Source organism: Myotis nattereri (genome assembly GCF_964212035.1).
Source record: "Myotis nattereri genome assembly, chromosome: 15".
Lineage (NCBI taxonomy): Eukaryota > Metazoa > Chordata > Mammalia > Chiroptera > Vespertilionidae > Myotis > Myotis nattereri.
Genome location: NC_138090.1, coordinates 6,523,517 through 6,544,774, shown reverse-complemented (window position 1 = coordinate 6,544,774; position 21,258 = coordinate 6,523,517). Strand labels below are relative to the sequence as shown.

The window sequence follows — 21,258 nt, the reverse complement described above, 5'->3', positions numbered from 1 at the left end:
CCTTCCATTTTAAGATTAATTTAATAATTAATCGATAGTCCAGTGTTTCAGATGCATTTCGGTCACTAACTACACATGGAGGTACAAGCATGATGTTTTCCTGAAAAGCAGTTCCTGTCTAGGGAGGAGTGCCGGGCCTTGGGCACAGGCTCCAGCTTCCAGAACCTGCTCCCGGTACACACGGCCGCCCTCACCACAGCTGTACATCTACACTTAGGCTCGCTTCTTACCCTCTTCCGGGACTCCTCGATGGCCGACAGCAGGGCATTGTCCTTCTCATTCTTTAGGAAGCCCTGTGAAAGGGGGAGAAATGACACAACTTAGTTTCAAATTAACCTTCCAAACACCAAAAGTACACTGAAGGAAAAGAAAAGCACCATACAGGTATTTTCCATCCTGCCCACCTTAACCCTCAGGAGACTCTCAACTCAAAAAATATCAAAGCAGCTTTTTTAAAATAGATGTTTCCTAGTTTCTTTCATTCTGGGAGCACATGATGACTGTCAGAAGGTAAAGTCCCCATGGAACAGTAGTGTAAAGTCTCATGTCCTATAAACATACAATGTGAACAGCCAGGAGTGTCCTTCAATTCTTAAATGGCTCATATTATAGATATAGACATAGCTTTGGCTACGCAGCAAGTCACAGTGCCTCTAATGTTCCTATGTTCCTTCCTTTCTTCCTTCCTTCCTTCCTTCCTTCCTTCCTTCCTTCCTTCCTTCCCTTTCTTCCTTCCTGAAAAGACCATTTATTTCATGCCTAGAACATTTATTTATTTATGATTTATCTGTTTGTTCATTTCTCTGTTGCTTTCGATTAATTCTTCCATTTCTTCCTAACACTGAGGAAGCCATCGCTATCTACTTGCCTGGATATTTTTCACTTGTTTGTCAATGGCTGGGATACCCAAAAATTCATTTCTTTACCATTGCTGCTGGGGTTTTGCCACATGTGCCCCCTATTTCAAGCCTGATGACATCCGCTACTTGTTTAATACAGGTGGGGTGAGGAGACAGCCCAGTTTGGTTTAATATGCACACAGTTACTTGCCTACACTGAAATGGCCTCAATAAACCAGAGCACATACAGCTAGGGCGCCGTTTATCCATGTAGAAGTGGGCAGCTTGTGGCCATGCTCTGGCCATGGCAGGGGAGCCAGACACAAGTGATGGGAAGGATTTTAATGAACTTTGTTTATAGCCTTCACAGCACATGACTACATCAAGTCAACAAACCCTTCTTGTGAATTTCCTTTCTTGAGTGGTCTTTGGCTTTAGTGTCACAGTTGCTAAACACAGCTATGGAGCCACTGTCGCTGAATGCTGGTCCTGAACAAAGAGCAGACGCAGACTGTGCTTTGATGCACCTTATCATGGCGGCTGCTGCTAAGGGAAGCAATTGTCACATCGGGGGAGGGTGCCAGGAGGGTGATAACCACTACCTGATTGGGCCTGGTCTTATTTCATTCTTTTTGGTTGGGGTGGGAGGGGCTATGCCAACTGCCCCCCCTCAGTGGGCATCCTCTGCTCTTCTCAATCAACGACCAGCCTCTTTTGACTGCACCATGTCTACATATAACCCACATACACATACACACCATTAAAACACAAGTGCAAAACAACCATCAGACACATTTGTTTAAAGCAACATGCTGTAAGACAATTCTGAAAGTTTTTTAAGAAATGAAATTCGGCCGAAACCGGTTTGGCTCAGTGGATAGAGCGTTGGCTTGCGGACTGAAAGGTCCCAGGTTCGATTCCGGTCAAGGGCGTGTACCTGGGTTGCGGGCACATCCCCAGTGGGAGATGTGCAGGAGGCAGCTGGTCGATGTTTCTCTCTCATCAATGTTTCTAACTCTCTATCTCACTCCCTTCCTCTCTGTAAAAAATCAATAAAATATATTAAAAAAAAAAAAAAAGAAATGAAATTCCAAGTAGTAGTTAAGAAAGAAAAAGAAGAAGAAAAGATATTGTTCTGGGCAGATTATTTTCTTCCTTAAAATATTACCATTATGTGCCTCCACAATTAGGGTTTCTCTACAGCATAAACTGAGCTCACAAAAGATAGAGAATTTGAATTTTTTATCCTTTATTGCTTTCTAAAATGAAACACTAAAATAGGCTACAAGTCACATTTTATTTTTAAAAACAACACATTTTTGGTGACTATTTGAAAAAAACCTTAAAAGTTATCGTCAGAATCCCGCTGGATCTGTGCACCATCTAGTGGCAGTCTGTTTCTTTTCAAGGACAACAAGAAAAATAACAAAGAATTAAAAAGTTGGGCAGAAAAATACCTGCCTCAGCCCATGCTTCCCACAGATCTCTTCCTCAACTTCCCTTTTCCACCTGTGTTCCTTTCCTTCCAACTGTCCTGTGAGACACCTCTCATCCCAGATAGATACTTTTAGAACTTATCATAAATGGGTTTTCTGGAGAGGTGAGCTGGGTAGGAAGGGAGGTGCCTTCTCTCACTGGGTGGGGCTCCCGGCCACAGTGAAGACCCCTGGTCATAGAAAAGGCCCAACCTTCCATGCGGAGATGACGGTGATCTACCTGTGACCCTCAGAGTCCCTCATCACTAGCATCCCCTCTTCTTGCCAACAAGCACGTTTTAATTGCTCATAGGCCCCCACCCGACCCTTCTGCTGTAGCCCTGCTCAATGAGGAACATTCCGTAAACATCTGCAGGCCTGCAAGGTGAGATAACTACTCCTGACGTCCCCATCTGTCTACTGCTCCTCACAGCCAGAGTCCTGGAAACAGAACCTCTTCTAACTGGCTCCTTGGATGGGTTTTGGTTTCAAGCTTTCTCTAACATATTATAGCTCCCCTTCAGGAAGCAGTTAAGGGTCAGACACTGCTCTAAGCAATTCAAAGACATTATCGCTAATCTTTTAACAAATGAAAGAGTAGACATGATCACCCCTACTCTCCCCCATTCCCCTCCACTCCATTTTATAGGTAAGAAACAGATTTTGGCATTTAATGTGTGACCAAGGGTTCCCCACCAGGAAGAGGCAGAGGCAGAATTTTAACTCTCAAGAGTTTTAACTCTCAAGAGACCAACTGTTTCTGAGATACTTAGGGAAGAGTAAACTTCAAAGAAAAACCTTTTTATCTCTAAAAGGAGAGTTCAGGAGGGGAGCAAAATAGCCTTAAATTGGTTTTCTTCATCAGTTATTAGTTACCCTTTATAGATGATGAAGTTGAAGGCTCAGAGAATACTAACCCTTAAACCAGTACTAATAGGAGCTAACCCACATGGGTATGGTGATTACTGCATTCTACATCTTTGTTACACACCTTTGGTTATAGTCCTCACCTTTAACCTAATTCTAGACTGTCTTTCAATACTGCTTAACTGGACCATACTTCAAAGTGTGTTCTTAATATAGGTTCATACTAGACTTATCGGGGTGATCACTTTGTGAATTATATAACTGTCTAATCTGAAACTAATATAATACTGTATATCAACTGCAATTGAAAAATTAAAAAACATTCCTTAATTTAAAAAATAGATTAAACATTTAAAAAACTGTTGATGGTTTCTAGAGCTTCTACCAACTCCCAAATGATATTTAAGATCACCTGGTTTGTAAGTAGCAAAACTCAGACTTAAAATACAAATTTTCTAACAACTTTTCACAGCGGATAAACAGATGTAATGCTTGCATTATTTATTTATTTATTCCTTTCTTCCTCCTACTTCACATAGTAAAGTTTTTGGCATTTCTTTACAACGGTGTTGTTCAAAATGTGGGTCAGGACCCATAATTGGGTCACAAAATCAACCAGCAACGTTTTAAATGAAATAGAATAGTACAGAGATATTTGGTAGGGGTAAATACTGTGTTATGGAACTTCTTTCAATTACATATACTTATGTGTACTAGTATGTATGAAGTGGATCATTGCGTAAAATGTATTTCTTACTCTGGGTCACAGGCAAAAAAGCTGGAAATTACTGCTCTAAATGTCAACTCTGTAGCATTCCAAAATATTAATATTTATTGCCATGGAACAATAAACACCGTACATCTGTCCAAGCAATATCCTCAGTTACGTGTTCCATCTTTAACAGAGGAAGTGGGCTGCCTTGCAATGTATACTGGCTGAGAACAACCCAGAATGTAACCACAAGGTAAGTCAACTCGCCTATCAAATGTGTGGTCACAACTCAGGGACCTGGCAGCCAAACTGGCTTTAAAATAGCCCAGGTTGAGAAATATGGGCATGAAAATGCACAATTTTTAATCACCTTGCAGACTCTGGGTTCCGGAAGACAAGTGGCAGCTAATGCCTACTGCAGAAAAAGAGAATGAGCAAAAGGATGTTTGTTTTTGTCAAATGGCCAAATTCTCTTCGCCTATTTGCTTTCCAAAAGTGAAAACTGTAAGAAATTAGGGTCTCTGTGAGAAAAATGTCAGTATGCACTTCAGTGAGGAAAGTAGCACGGCAATAAAAGCCGACCCTGATCCTTTCACAGGTCTGTTTCCCACCTACTACAGATACGTGATTTGTTAGTTACATAAACGGTTTGAATGGAAGAACACACATTTCCTGATCAGTATTAAAAAATAAAATGGAAAAAGATGAAATAATGAGTCTAAAGTGGCCCCACAAAGCAAAAGCCACAGTTTACATGGCTCTCAAAAAAACAAAAGGCCATTCGATGTCTCTTCCTCTTCAAGAGACCAAATGGCAATCCACGCTGTCAAAACTGAAAGTGAGGCGCCCACAGCAGGCCAGCCTTTGTGCCAGAAGGAATCTGACATAAGATAAAAACACATGGTGGGTGCAATAAAAGTCTTGTGTCCTCTCTCACTTAACACATACACTATATACAAAATAGGAAACCTGTAACCAACATTCCAAATCAAATAACATTAACAACTGAAAGCAGTAACAGTAGAAAATGGTCATTGTGGTTCACAATAACCCTGCCGAGATACAATCCATAGCGCGAGGACAGCAATGAGATGGAGTGAAAAATAAGCAGAGAAAAAAACAAACACAGAATAATGAAGAGGGTCTGCTCCAAGATGAAACAAGAATTCCAATACGCACTGTAAGTATTCATTAGATCTTTAGGCGGTGAATGGAGACACGTCCAATTTCCCTAAAGACAGAGTGAGTTCTATCCATTCTTTTGCTTCAGCTCCTTCTCAGGAAAATGCCTACTCCCTTAACCGCTCCCAAATGTTCTTCCCAATTTCTGAACGAATGCGTGAAATTTTTAGGAAGGTAAACTGTTACTTAAGGAGAAAGTGAGGAAGGACAAAGCGAGATACTGTTTTCAGATGAGCACACAGAAACCGTGTGGCCGTGGAGCCCTGGGCTTATCAGATGGTGTGGACACTCTTTTATTAGCTCCCTTTGTGGTGCCTGCAGAGAGCACCTCAAGGAATTTCTCAGGCGGAAGAGATGTTCATTGTTGATAAAACCCACAAGATGAAGAGAGAAATTTTAAAACCAGGGCATTTTCAGGATTTGGGAAACTTTTACATTGTTTATAGCATGTTTGGTAATTATCTTAGACCAATATTTAATGTAATACAATAAGAATACATAAGATGTCAGCTTAAAAGGCCCATGGGAGCCCTAGCCGGTTTGGCTCAGTGGATAGAGTATCGGCTTGCAGACTGAAGAGTCCCAGGTTCGATTCCGCTCAAGGGCACATGCCTGGGTTGCGGGCTCAATCCCTAGTGGGGGGCGTGCAGGAGGCAGCTGATCAATGAATCTCTCATCATTGATGTTTCTATCTCTCTCCCTCTCCCTTTCTCTCTGAAATCAATAAAAATGTATTCTTTTAAAAAAAAAAAAAAAAAAAAAGGCCCACAAGAGACTAAATCTCCTTTTTGCAAGGAATACAGACTGAATAGCAAATCAAGGCTTTATTCTCCCACTTAGATATTTAGGGTAAGTCCCACTGCTTGTTTTCTGCAATAAATAAATAAATATTTAAATAATATGTTTACAGATTGAATTAAAGTATCTATCTTCAAAACGACCCCCGCAGAAAGCAATGCTGAACTGGCAGAGGGGACATGGCCAGTTGTATCCATTTGTAATGCTGCCGTACGATTTCTCACTGTGCACTTACCCAAAAGCCTCGCTGCTCTCATGCAGCAGGTGGCAGCAGACCCTGCAAGAGAGGCTGTGGAGTCCCACCATTTGCCAGCTCTGCATACCCATCGCAGCTCTGGAGCCACAGGTGGCAGACCTTGGCTCTATAACACGGCGCTGCATGGGCACCAGGCCATCTGTCACTGCCGAGCTGCAGGGTCCCGTTTTGTACATGGTTTCTGCTCCTGGGCTAAACAAAGGGTCACAAACCTATGTGATGGATTTGGGTCCATCAAGGCAAAATGAATCATTTGCTCTCCACAACTCAAATTGGTTTACAGGATGGTCTACAAATTCTCAGACTGAAGAAAACTCAACGTGTGCAAGAAAATTCTACACCCAAGAATACACGGCTCAGAGAAATGCCTCCTCCGGGACCTGCCTATGGCCTTATGGGCAGCATTCTGACCTAAGTATACTGACTGGCACGCCTGGTCCCTTCACGGGCATGCCAATACAGTCATGACACAATTCCACTCACCTGAGCCTTCTAGAAAAAGCCACCTGCCTTTGAGAAAGCCATTCATGTGAGTCCATCTAACTGCCTTCTGTGAACCCCTCCCTATTATCCTCCCCATCTCAACAAAGATGGAAGGAAGGAAGGAAGGAAGGGAGGGAGGGAGGGAAGGAGGGAGGGAGGGAGGGAGGGAGGGAGGAAATTATAGCAAAAAAAAAACCACACCAACTTTCCAAGATTTTCAGCGATGGGTAAAGAAATGGCCCAGAAGGGAAAGTCATCACTAAGAATGGAGGTATGCCATTCCTATGATACAGTAGGAAGGGGTAGAGGGGAGGAGGTAGCACACCTCCTTTGTCAACAAAATGTGGGCACGTAACTACCAGTACTAGGTGCCTCTTCTTATTTCTACAACAAGGCATCAGGCTAGGGCTCATCCCTGGGAGGGCCATTTAAGTCTCTTGTGCTATTGCTGCAATACCATATCGGCCCCTTTTAGGGGGCCCAGGGCATTCCTGTTACCTGCTACCTATCTCTGGCTGTCTGGGAAAGAGAGGTAATCTATCCAGCTCAGTCACTGGGTAGGAGACTCCATGTGGAGAACTCCAAGTAGTAAGGGAATAATATAAATGAGTAAAATAATAAATGATAGACATTTGGGCACCAGTGGGGGGAAATGCTTTTCAGCAGAACTCCCCATCCTCCCAAATCCAAGGAGCCCTGAAATAATCTTCCAGGGCCAGTAAGCAGTTCTCCCTGCTGGTCACCAGGTCTGGGGAGAGGCTGTGATTTCTCAATGCTAATACCTCACCACTTCAGAAGAAATTAGCCGGAGCCTGCACCCTAGCGAGAGGGGCCATGATGCAGCAGAGTACCAAGCTGCAGGGGCTGGGCTTGTGCCGGCCATCCTCTCTCTCCACCACTCCACTCCTGGAACTGGGGTGGGGTTGGGGGGCTTGGGGCGCAGGAACACTAGGAGCCAAGAAAGGGAGAGGGACTGCAGCCAGCCAACTGCTCCCAGACTGCAGAGGTGGCCCCATGGGAGAAAGCAAGGACAGCAACTCCAAGCATTTTAGCTTCTCCCTGCCATCTCCCACCCCAAGCCAACATACTTGCTAGGGCTAATTTTGGGGGGACACAGATCAGGGAAGATTCTGAAGAGAAAACTTTCCGATCTAGCTTGCCAGTGGAACACTGCAGCGTGCCCAAGTATGCTTGGGTTCCAAGAGCAGCAGCAGAACCCTTTCCTCACCCAAAGGTACGCACAAATCTATAAAACATTAATGCCGCAGTCACTCTAACGTGATGGAAAGTTAAGGAGGATACATTAAGGGACAATAAAAAATGCTTTAATATGTCTTTGAGGAACTGATTTCTATCTTGAAGATGGATTAGTCCACATTCAAAGAACTCTGGTACTAACTGCATTGCAGTATAAAAGAAATGGAAGTGCATCAATAATGGCCTTTATTGTGGCCAACATCCCCTCCCACTGCCCCCCAAACCCACTCTAGGACAACTCATTAAAACAACCCTGTATTCTTTTTTTAACAAACAAAACCACAGACCCCCTGTTTTGTCAAATCTAGTATCTTTTCCCTTTGAGGTCAGGAAACAAAAGCACGATTTGGGGCTGTAAGAAGGGCAGATAGCAGAAGGTGTGTCTTCCAGGCCGTCAGGTGGGAGCTAAGCTGTTTTTGCCAGGCTGGTTTCTACAGAGCTCAGGGTTAAGCCTCGAGCTCTATTTAGCAAGCACCAGGGGCGCTACTAGTCAAGACGACATTTGGGCACCGCGTGCCACATTAATTCCCTGCTGGTACATGGTGTCAGTCATGTACATTGCAGTCGAAACTCACAGCTCCTCCCGCGATGCAGCACAGCTTATGCTGATGGGATTGGAGCACTGATCATCATGGCTGTCACAGCAATGGGCACTCTGGTTTTCCTGCAGTTTCTTCTAGCTCAGAAATCCTTTTTTTTATTTTAATGTATTTGTCTGGAGACCAGTAAAACAAACAAGAAAAACAAACAAGAGTCCTTCTCTTTTATAACTTCCCACTGTCTTAAATGTAACTTGTCACGGCACTCCTCTGCTAACTACTTGGGGTTTCACACTCTCTCCAAAACCTTCATTAAGTTTGAAAACATTCTGACTTCACCCTGTCAGAGCTAACTTTACCCTGTCATCCTGCAGGATGAACCACTTGCCAGTGTCACCACGGGTACAAGACAACTCAAAACACTGCTTAGCTGGAGTGACACACATAAGCAACAGGAGGAGAGAGGGCGAGACCATTTTTCAAATACAAATTGCCCGACACTGACAGGGAGCTAAGGTCTTTCACGCAGCCCATCCATATAGGAGGGAGAGGCTAAACCCTGCACTGTGGCACCCTCGCGCCCAGAGTTAAAGGGCACATCAGAACGCCACTCCATCCCTGCTCAGAACAGATGGATGTGACGCCCATGCCCCTCCCAGGAGACTTTCGCCCTTCATGTCGAGCCAAACACAATGGACTGAAAAACTTGACCTGCAGGTGTATCTTTTTCTTTAATCCTCGTCTTAGGATATTTTTTTCAATGATTTTTAGAGAGAGTAGAAGGGAGAGGGAGAGACAGAGAGAAACTCTAATGTGAGAGACACACATTAGTTGCCTCCTGCTTCCCCCCCCCCCCCCGGCCCCCACCACCACCACCAGGGCTGGGAGTCTGCAACCGCGGTACATGCCCTTGACCGGAATCAAACCCAGGACCCTTCAGTCCGCAGGCCAACACTCTATCCACTGAGCCAAACCAGCTAGGCAGTATATCTTATTTTTAAATGTTTGTTTATAAGTGATAAATGCATATCATCTACTACCACACAGGCCCAGGAAGACTCCATACACAGCTCAATGAGTCATTTTGGCAAGCTCAACCCATAGATCTATCGGTCACCAGTAAACCCACAAAAAGGAAGATGGAGTCAAATGCAGACAGAGGCACAGCACAGACCAAGAGTCAGGTGGCCTGGATTTAGATGTGTGACCTTGAGAAAGGTTGTTTAACTACAGTAAACCTTGCTTCGCCCAACTGTAAGATGAGCTGATTGTACTACAAAAACTCCAAGGCTAGCTCCACACATTCCAACTCCATGACAGGTGGGAACAGGTAAGAAATTAGCACTGTCATTTCCAAAATAATCCGTACCTTGAACCACAAAAGAAATACAATCAATTTTGGTTTTGAAAGCAGCAGACATATATTTTATATATAAAATTACCAAACCCACAAAGAATGAGAATGAAAATCAGAATCAAACATGAATAACATTCTCATAGGAATGCTAGTTTCGTCTTGCATAAAGGAGCAGCTTCCTGTCTTCTGTTTCCTGAATATCCATCTTACACTGGAAGGAGTATGTTTCTACATTTTAAAAAAAAGAAGAAGGAAGCACAAAGCAAGGAACTGCAGAAGTGCTGATATAAAATACCTGTTTAAAATTTCACTTTACTCATATTTGCCAACAATTTCTTAAGAGCATTCTTCGGAAGCTATCTACATATAAATGCTAAGTCTTTACTTCAGGAACATCTCAAAATTTCTAACTTCTAACAGAATAAAAAGTAGCTGCTGCAAATTGGCAAGACAGTGTTACTAGGGTGACTTCAAACTAGGCTGACGGAAGATAGCTCACGTGCGGTCACCTCTGTCAGAGCTCCTGGTGCCGCCATTTCCTTTCCTCTCACTGCCATCTTAGTGCCACCACGGTGAGTCCTAGCAGGCCCGGCAGGCATGCTTGCTTATCTACATTATGCCACTCGCTGCCAGAGCATTCAAAGATTTGCTATGAATACATTTTTTTTTTTTTTTTGGTAGCAAAAAGAGCCATCCCCTGACTCTTTACTACCAGCCAGGCTAAAATTTCATGAGAAAACTGACGAGCTTAGAGTTAGGCAATTTGGGAAACCCCTACAAGTACCAGAAAGGAGAGCCTCTTCCCAGCAGCCCAACTTGAGTAGACCATGGAGGAGGCAAAGGCAACGAGAAGCACCCGGGCCTCTGCTGTCTCCCTGAGCACCTGCTACACAGCTTCCCTAAACCAGAGAAAGAAAATCTGGCCAGAAACTCCCACCAAGTTTTAGTGTAAAAATTTCAAAGGAAGGCTGACACCGCTCATGCCATCCAACCAAACATTTTATGCACGCAAAGCTGCAAGTAAAATGGGGTTCTAATTTGCTGCCCTCACACTTTTATTTCAAGTGCAAGCCTTGTAAAATCGAAGGAAGACTCCTTTTGCATTTTATGTATCTATATGCCATATAGCTAAACAATTAATATATTAAATGTCCCTCTTGGGGTTAAAAAAATATACAGAGATCTAGGCTTTTATGCTGCAAGCATAAATAAGATTTCTGCAAGCTTTATGGAATCTTTGTAGGATTCCAAATAGGACAACTGAGCCTTCCGATTTCACTGAAAAGACTGATGTGAAAATCCTCCTCTCCTCTATTAATTAGAAAACAGCACTCAGTGAACACGGTAAACAGCAGCTAGTGCAACCAGACCTGGAAGAACAGCTGGTTTTATAAATCGGATATCAAGGTAAAAGGTTTCTCCAATAACCATTCTGTGAAGATTCAACTCCTGGAATAGCTACTAAGGCCTTTTGAGCATATTCTTCAGGGTACAGTTTACTGTAAATATACACTTACTATAAATCTTAAGGGTTAAGTGCCTTTAAAAAGATAAATACACAAATCAAAGTTAAAATCTACTTGTTTCCTCTAAGTAACAGCATGAAGAAACAAAGGAATTAGCCCAGTCAAATCCAATTAATTTTAAAAATCAAGATTTCTAAGCTTACAATTACAAACAAGAGTTTTCCACAAGTAGCTGTGAAGTGAAATTAAACAGAAGGCACTAAAAATTATCCTCATTAGTGAATGAAAGCCCCAATCTATTGATCTTTTAGGGCAAAATCTTATCTTGTTAAAACATTTTTTCTTGTCTTGTTAAAACATTTTTTCTGGCTGTTACACAGACCATGAAAATATGTTCTTAAAAATAAACAACAACAGCAACAAAAACCACCTAAAATCCAGCAATTTTCTTTAGGAATGGAAAAATAAACTGACTGTAAAAGACAGTGAAAAGAATCCTGAACTCTTTTAAATATACCATATTTAGATTTCTTTTTTCTCTCAAGTGTCATTTTCATCTTTGACTAGTGATAAATTCATACCTCTCATTACCTTAAATTAACAATGCATAGTTAATTAAAAGCATGTGTTAAAATCTTCAATAAAACCTTATTTCAAGTATATATATCACACTTGGTTTCTAACACATACATAAAAGAACAGATCCAAGAACCTTTGTTACACCTTTAGCATTTGCAGCATTCATTTTAAAGTCTGTTTTGCCCATTCGACCACAGGCAATTTTTCAACCTCTCACAGCTATATAAGTATGAGAAATACTTACTGTAGACAAAAGGATTCCATTTTCTTCCAGGGAACGTTCTCCACCCTCCTAGAGAACTCTTGTCTGCAGTCTGCAAATTCATTGCTGAGTTTTATAGTAACAAAGCTCGGGTGGCACAGACCTAATGTAAATGAAATGGCCCTGCAGCTGCCTTCAGAACCCAGCTCACCTCAACCGTGATACAGCTAATTGTTAAAAATGGTGGCTGAGACATTTTCCATACATTAAATTAAGGAGCTCTGATGAAGGCGCTGGCATCCACCCACTTCAGACAAAGGAAAATAATTTGCAACTGTACCGGGCATGGATAATTGAGTCATCTCCCATACAGGGTCAGTGTGAGAGGTTTCCTCCATCTTTACAAAATGCAAACCACAGCTCATTGTCTCATCTCAGAAATCAATTCTTTGCAATGCTGCACTGGGTCAGAGTTTTAAAGCAATCCTGGTCTTGGGTAAATCCAGACCTCCAACACCCAGACAAGCTAAATACTCAGTCCCTCTCCCTTCCCTGAGCAGCCCTCCTCCATTCCCCACTTGACAGCTCCTCAAGTCTTCTTATTGTTAAGAGTACAGTAAGTCCCACACCTCAGAAGGCAGCTAAATCTCTCAACTAGGTGAGCAATTTCCAAGTCCCCATTGAGGAAAGAAGTCCAGACCTTACTGGTCCCATGATACAAATACATTCCTGCGATAAAAAGCTATACATTACTGTAATATGCATATACAACAAGAAAGCTGCTTTTTAATGCTGAATTAAAAGCATTTTATCTCTGATATTACTCAAGGCATTAAAAGTGTTATAGGCAACATTTACAATTTTATTACCCTCTGGATAATGCTTGCATGACTTAGGAAGTTTTCATTTCACTTATACAAATCACATTCTCTACACCAAACCATCTGAAATATATTTAAAGGACTCATAGCATACTCTTCTGAGGACGAATTTTAAAAAGTAACTTTAAGAATCCACATCTTTGATGTTACTATTTCTTTTTCATGTAAAGCCTTATGCTAAAGCATTTCCTGGGAGATAATTCCAGGTATCTCTAATTCTAAGAGTACTTTTTCCCTGTAACAAAATATAAATGACTGAATTCCTTGGTAAGGTATCCTACACACACACACACACACACACACACACACACACACAGTCATCTACAATCCCAAAGAAGGATCTGGTTTTAGCAATGCAAAGAAATTCTACTTTAATATTTTATCTCAAGCAAGAATTGCAGTTCACATGCATCTTTTTAAAAGAATCCTAAAGAAAGTCCGCACTATGTACTACTTAAAGATGAAGTCTGCAAAAATCCTACATAACCATTTAAATCTTTAAGCAAATACCGCTCTGCCCCACCCAACAGATTTTTTTTAAACAAAAATATTAGAATGACAAGGCACAAATCTGAACAATTCTCAGGAGAATCAAGTACTTTCTCTATCAAACGAATTAAATGCCTCTGAATTTTTCTGAACATTTTAAACGGACCAAGACCCTGTCTTTCAGAGGTACTACAACATGCTGTCACTCTATTTACTAGGTGCATTTATCTTCATTTCTTTACAAAATACAGGCCAAGGCAATCCTACCTGCAGCTCTCAAATTTGAGGAGTTCCAGACCGGTGGCTGCTGTTGGTCACTGCAGCCCTTCCATTCCTTGTATGTGGGATGAGCTCTGTTAGAACCAGTGCTCAAGTTTTTCCCACTCTGAACAGCCAGAAAGGGGGGGGGGGGGGGGGGGGAGGAGAGAGAGAAAGAAGAAAAAGGAAAAGAGAACACCCTGCAAATGTTGACATGACTGAAGCACTAAAGAGTCCAATTAGACAATGAGATTGCAGGGCCCCTTGGAAAAGGGTGCCTTGCAGCCCCCAGGGCACAGCATCATCATTCCTTCTGCTCTACACAAATTCAGAGAAGTCAGCCATCAGTTTGAAGGCACAAACTGATGGGAGTAACAGTTTATAGGTTACAGAAGGGTATTTTATTGTTAACGGACTGTACCAAGTTAAGATTTAAGAGGGGGAGAGACAACATGTAGGCAAGAAATGCTATGATACTGCCCCCCCCACCCCCACCCCCCACCCCCGGCGACCCAAGCTACTGCAATTACTCTGATGTGAATTTTTGATGACTTCCGACATCTTGCATGGGTAGAAATCGCTTCAGCTGTCATGTCTGGTTAATGTGGAAAATGCATTTGCTGCATTGTGATGCAGTGCTGTAGCCACAGATTGTTACCCCAGTTGTGAAGCTGGTCCCTTAACTGAGCAGCAGGAATTTGCACATGCCATGATGCTAAAATAAATGGTAGTTAAAAGATTTTATACAGCAGCAGGCAGATTCTGCCATTTTAGCCTACAGAATGTGTAGCTCCAACATACACAAGCATCTCAGATGACTGCGCCCTCGTCAACTGCACCGTCCTCCACACAGAACAGCAAATTCACCATCTTAAATGTTTGGCCTCTCAGTAGTTAAAAGGTTTTGATACTGTTTAAATAACTATTCAGATCAATTATAGCTTTGAACAGAAACGAGGTTATTTGCATCTCAGGAATATACAGCCAATGAAACTGTCAGTGACAAAGGGAAATGCAGACCTTTTATTAACATATGCTCAGCTCAACTGTCACTTCTTTATACAACATTGAGGGGGAAAATATATGATGTGTAAGTAATGAATATTCCCATTATACTGTAATGGTTTTTAAAAGTGTTCCTCAGAAGGAGATTTTTCCCTCCATGTTTTAATGTATAGCCTGAAACTTAAAGCCTACATTAAAATACTAACATGTGTTTTTCATTGTCGCTAAAAGAAATTCAATGCAGCAAACTATGCAATTACAGGGAAGCTTGTGAAGAAGCAAAGATGAAACCGCACTAAGACACAGGCGCCAGATGATTAAAGTAAGGCAGGCAGGTAGTGGACTGTCATTAAGGTACCGGCTGCAAAAGAAAAATCAAGAGAAAGACTCTTTCATCTTCAGAAACAAACCCCGCAAACCCTATGAGTGCAATCTGCTGGTTGCAGAACCAACACCGACGCTGCAGAACCCAAAGGACACATGAGGCTTTCAATTTCATAAAATATTTTAAACAAACATTAACTTGGCTACCTGGCATCTAGAATTTGGCTATTTAAGGTTCTTATTCATCTAGAATCATCGATTTGGTATTTAAAGCACAGCCAAGTTACAGATTTCGTTGCTTTAAAAGAAAAACAACTAATATAATTAACCAATATATCTTTCAACAGAACTTTTGCCAATTAAGTGCTCAGAATTGAGATGTTTCAGACATTTTATAAAAACGAGAAAGCTATATGAAAGAGAATGAACATAGGAACACACTGGTGCGTGAACAGTAACAGTGAAAGAACTTACGTTACTAACATAAAAATCAACTCATGATTTCCTTTGTTTTATTCATTGTGATGGCACCAAATGCATAATTTGGAGGTGCATGTGTGAACAAGCACTGTAAAGCTCAAGGGCTTTCGAGTTTTGTTTTTCCCCCTAACTTAAAATTAACAGCACCAACAGTGCTATTGATGCCATAGCAGATGTCACAGTAGTTGTAGCGAACATTCAACAATTCAAGTTTTTTTTGTTCCAGACCCAATACAAGGTACCACTAGCAGCTGAGAAACTGCACAAGGAGGGAGGGAGAAACCGTGTGTTGGGGGTAGCTTTGAAATTAACCAGGCTCGGCTTATGCTCCAATTACTGAACAAAAGACAATCCTGGGGGACCTCTTTCTGAACCAGTCCAAGAAGCAAACTCTTTTGTTTGGGATCAAATAAATACTGCATTGGAGCATAGTGGATACGCAGCAATAAGAGTTTCTGCCTGGGGATGGAAGGGGCAAGAAAAAAAAGAACCCAAAGACCCCAGTGTGGTTACAGTCAAACCATTTCACCGATGATTAAAACCTATTCTCTGAGGAAGCCCTGTAAAGTTCACTGTAGGTGAATGAGAAAACCCCTTTTAATAACTAAGAAACAAAACAAAACAAAAAATACCTCACTGAGTTACTCACTATTAAGACACTCTTCTTCAGCAGTACGCCCAACATATAAACTGAAAGGATATTTATGCTAGAATAAATTGTACACCAGCTCAGACTCCATCTCCTTCCAATCGAGGAGTATCCCAAGGAAAGCAGATTCTGCCTGCAAAAAACCTCGGAGCAGAGCATACTGAGAGGTGTTAACTAACCTGCCTCAGACCCCAGGTGCCTGAATATGTATGTGAAGGTTGTAAACACTGGAAGGAAGCCACCTTATACCTCTACGCTTGTTTTATCCTCAGCTGAACATAAAGTGGTCCATTCCTAAATGCCTATTCAGTAGTCCCTTGTTTAATTTTGTTCTGTCTTTATATAGCCCTAAGCACCAAAAACTAAAAGAGAAAAGGGAAACAACTCCTGGACCCAGCATCCTATATAATAAAGGCTAATGTGCAAATAGACCGAATGGTGGAAAGACCGGTCACTATGATGTGCACTGACCACCAGGGGGCAGACGCTCAATGCAGGAGCTGCCCCCTGGTGGTCAGTGCGCTCCCACAGAGGGAGCGCTGCTCAGCCAGAAGCCAGGCTTATGGCTGGTGAGCACAGCGGCGGTGACAGGAGCCTCTCCTGCCTCTGTGGTAGCGCTAAGGCTGTCCGACTGCCGGCTTAGGCCCGCTCCCCCCAGGCCTAAGCCATCTGTCGGACATCCCCTGAGGGATCCCAGACTGCGAGAAGGTGCAGGCCCAGCTGAGGGGACACCCCCCCCCAAGTGCACAATTTTCATGCACTGGGCCTCTAGTTTATTAATATAAGGAATAAAAATGGGCTTGCTTATCAAATGAAAAGATGACATCTAATCCTTTCTACCAAAGAGGACCAACTTTTCAAAACCCTCTGCACACTGCACCATTCTGCATATAACAGCAGCTAACTTGAACATCACTTATCACACTATATAAAAAAATCTAGACACCCACAAGAGTAAAGACAGATGGATCTTACTGCTACAATGGCCAAAGTGTATTTAGGCCTCTGTGTATTTGAAAGATCTCCAAATTTCAGGTGAAGGCTTGAATTTTCAAACAGTATTCCATATAAAACTCCAACAAAGCATGACTTTAGATAGTTCCTTCGAATTCTCTGTAATCTTTCATAAAAAAGTTTCAAGTGTTATTTCTATTTTCACCTCTCTATAGATTCTCCCCCATGAGTCCATTAAAGAACTTCCCAGCAAAGTACATGTATAGGACCCCCCAAAAGTTTTCCTAAAAAGTAGGAACAGTTACTCCAATTTAAGATATTCAGATTCCAAAGACTTTCTGACCTTCTCCCTCATACAATTAATTGGTTTGAAAACTTTCTGAGTAGGAAGGAAGGAAAAATATTGGAAGATGGCTCCAATTTCCACAGGCCCACACGTGAAACACAACAAGGATGATGAGACATTTTTGAAGGTGTGACGTTAGTATCCTACCTTTTCTACCTGTTTTCATTAATAAACAAGATCACAGAATAGAGAAAAGGAAGCCATTGAAATTCTGTGGTTGAAGTAGAATTATAATAATCACCAGTGAAATTATGTTCACGTGAACAACTGGAAAGCTCTTAAGTGCACTGACAACATGCAGGGCGGCGCCCGGAAATCAAACTTTCATAGATCCCTAGTGAGCTCTGTCTGCCTTCTGCCAGGTTTACTGGGCTGCTGGGAAGATCAACTAATATCACTGGTGGGAAAGTGCTTTCAAGAGTTAAGAACGAGCCGAAACTGGTTTGGCTCAGTGGAGAGAGCGTCGGCCTGCGGACTGAAGGGTCCCAGGTTCGATTCCGGTCAAGGGCATGTACTTGGGTTGCGGGCACATCCCCCATGGGGGGCGTGCAGGAGGCAGCTGATCGATGTTTCTCTCTCATCGATGTTTCTAACTCTCTACCTCTCTCCCTTCCTCTCTATAAAAAATCAATAAAATATATTTAAAAAAAAAAAAGAGTTAAGAACGAGAGGCCGTGCAGGTTGGGCAGTTAACCGTCCCCGAGTCTCTAGCCTTCTGAGGCAGAGCTGGATCCTGGCTGCCTTCCCAGCCCACCATCACCATCCTCCTCCTGGCTCCTCTCTCCTCGCTGAGACCTGGTTCCCTTGCCCAATGCTACAGACTTCTCCCATATATTTATTTTCCCTACCACAAGTCTCACCTCTATACCAGTGGCTCTGGAAAATTCTGTCTGGGGCTATTCTCTGAGCAGTGTTTCTTATCCTATCGCTCAATATTTCACCGTGATGTCTTCCCAGAACATCAAAAACTGGTATGAACTCTCAACCCTCAATCTAGTTAATCTTCCTAATTTCCCAGCCTTGACCAACAGTGCCAATCCTCCTTGAGTTATTTCTGAGCCTCCTTCTTAAACCCAAGGGTGATGTGTTTTATCCCAAACGACTCTCATATATCGCTGCTTCCTCTCTTTTCTCTGCCACCAACCTGGTCCTGGCAGTCATCACCGTAGCTGGATTGCTACAAGTCTCTGAAAGACACCTCAGCAAGTCTCCTTCCACTGGCCAAGCCACTTGCCACTTCCGTAAGTGTTTCCACACCCTCCCTGCTTCCTGTTTACATTTACCTGCTCCAGAATTTTCAACAGCAAGTACTGCCTACACTCCACTGCTTGGCAGTGCCTCCTTCCACATTTGAGGCCCCCTCCCCGACAGATTTTATTTCTTAGCATATAACCTACCTTTGGCCAGGTTCTTACTCTCATATCCTCCTTCACTTCATGCAAGCTAAACCCATTTAATCTTTCAAGGCCTATTCAGATCCCGTCTACTCTAGGGGGCCATCCTCATCTACCCCAAAATTCATTCATCAGCACCCCCTCCCTCTCCACTGAACCCCCATGGCATTTAGTAGAATCTCATGTCATCCCCAGTCAATTTTGCCTGTCACTTTACACTGTCTTGGACAGCTTAATCCTATCATAGGAATGTTAGGCTTGGTTCTCCAGGTAGAAGCTTTCAGAGGGCAGTTTATGTTTTATGTTTATTCTCATCTTCATCAGTGCCTACCATAGTGCTGTTCTTATAAGCACTCAACAAAACCACTTCACTGATTTTTAGTGTTCACTAGGCCCCACCCAAGGCAGATGCACGCAACTACTTAAAGGGGCACTACATATAAATGTTACTTTTGCTCGTTGTTTGTTCTTTCAAATCTCTTCAGCTCCCTGAGATAAATGCTGCCTTAGGGAGTAAGAGAAATGCTGATGTGGTTCTTGGCCAATGCGCAGAGGCACCAAACTCTTCTTTGTGACTAAGCATCATTACCAACAGTATTGAATTCTCAAAGTCAGCTTCCTTCTCAGTGGCGTCCAGAGCCAAGGCGTTTCAGGGAAAATGAAATGGTCCTGGCTAAAAGTCAGTGTTGTGGAAGCCATAGCTGGTCAGTCCTGAAAATCAGCCACCAATGAAAAAGCCATCTGCTCATTTTATCAGGGCATTTCGCCTTGAGTACTGTTCTAAGTGAGGACCACTGCCCCGGGCATACTCACAAACCAGAGCGTAGAGGTGGCGGGAAGCTTAGCCCACATGTGTGAAAGTCATTTCAGAAGTAAGATTTCGCCCTAGCCGGCTTGGCTCAGTGGATAGAGCGTCGGCCTGCGGACTGAAGGGTCCCAGGTTCGATTCCGGTCAAGGGCATGTACCTTGGTTGCGAGCACATTCCTGGTGGGGGGTGTGCGGGAGGCAGCTGATTGATGTTTCTCTCTCATCGATGTTTCTGATTCTCTATCCCTCTCCCTTTCTCTCTGTAAAAAGTCAATAAATTTTTTTTTTTAAAAAGAAGTACCACTTTGAACATGTTTTCAAGAAGTAGTTCCTCAGGAAATACAGTTACTAATGGGAATAGGCTAACACAGGAGGAGGAGGAAGCATCCTCAAATACTCCTCCAGGGCAATTCATACTGCAGTCCCAGGTTTCAGAAACTCAGAATGATGAGAAAGAGCTCCAGCATGCACGAGCTCTCGCTCTCGCTCTCTCTTTCCCTCTCTCTCTCTCTCTCTCACACACACACACACACACACACACACACACACACACAGCATCTATCAAGCCTTAGTATTCAGATACAGGGAACAAATGATTTTTGGCAAGGACTTGTAGACTATATGGAAAAGTTCTACCTTAGTAAAAAATAAGAAAATAATAAAGTATATGAAGATTTATCAGAGTCACAGCCATAAAATTTCAGGGGTAATTTATTTCCCCTGTGGCACAGATTAAGAAAATAAGGCTTACAGGGCTCTTTGCACAGCACTATGGGACACTACACCAAGAAAAGCTGCTCAGGTGTGCGCCAGAGCCCAGATTTCAAGTTATTACATGGGGGGTGGGAGGGAGTGGACACAAAAGAACGGCTTCCAGCTTGCTAGTTCTTGTTACCAATGTACTTTACACAGCAGATGTATTTATTACCAGGTTGATTGTAAATAGAATTCTTTTAGACAAATTCTATTTTAAACTGAGCAGGGAAGCTGCTATTTAAAGGAGTACTAAAGCTCAATATGGCCCCAAGATTTCTTTTATAAATGCAGATATTGAGTTTGACTTTGCTTACTACAGCAGGCTCCATCATATTATTAATATTATTTTAGACTAAAGACACTAAAACTTTCATTTTCATGTACTTTTTTTGCTATGCACATTTACTATTTCTGCTATTAGCTGGAAAACACTGATGAGGCCAAAAACTGATTTTAAAAAAAAGACTCCTCAATAGAAAAAAAGAAAATTACTAAAATTATCCAGCCCTCAATGATTTAAACAAGGGGAAAACTGTATTCTGTTATCTGGTCAGAATTTCAAATTCACTGACATGCAAAATATAGGTTCCTAAAATTTTCCTATGAAGAAAAATTGTAGGCAGAGTTCTATTTTCTCATTAATCCCTATTATAAAGTTGAATATGGCATTACTCAAAGCAATACATAAAATTTGAAATCAAGATATAATAAAATTATATTCAAGGATGCAGCCTTAAAAAAAAAAAAAAAAGAACCAGAGTAAAATTATATGAGAAATAACAACAAAGTGAATTTGAAACAGAAAACATGGTGATGTCCTGTAGGATGCTCATCCCACGTGAACAGGGGGGAGAGGAGAGTGGAGGCAGTGCCGCGCATCAGGATGGACAGCCAAGACAAGT

At 42.3% G+C, this 21,258-nt stretch overlaps 1 protein-coding gene across 5 annotated transcripts in view; it reads right to left on the bottom strand.

Moving 5' to 3' along the window:
- Positions 1-21,258, bottom strand: part of NUP93 (nucleoporin 93) — a 90,901-nt gene that overhangs the window by 39,146 nt on the left and 30,497 nt on the right. For 3 of the 5 annotated variants that reach the window (XM_081106661.1, XM_081106662.1, XM_081106660.1), the window contains exon 4: positions 231-293. In XM_081106661.1, coding sequence (XP_080962787.1) covers positions 231-293 — 63 coding nt within the window. Of the gene's footprint in view, positions 1-230; positions 294-12,054; positions 12,469-21,258 lie in introns of those variants that run through there. The other 2 variants (XM_081106664.1, XM_081106663.1) reach the window with 1 other exon arrangement.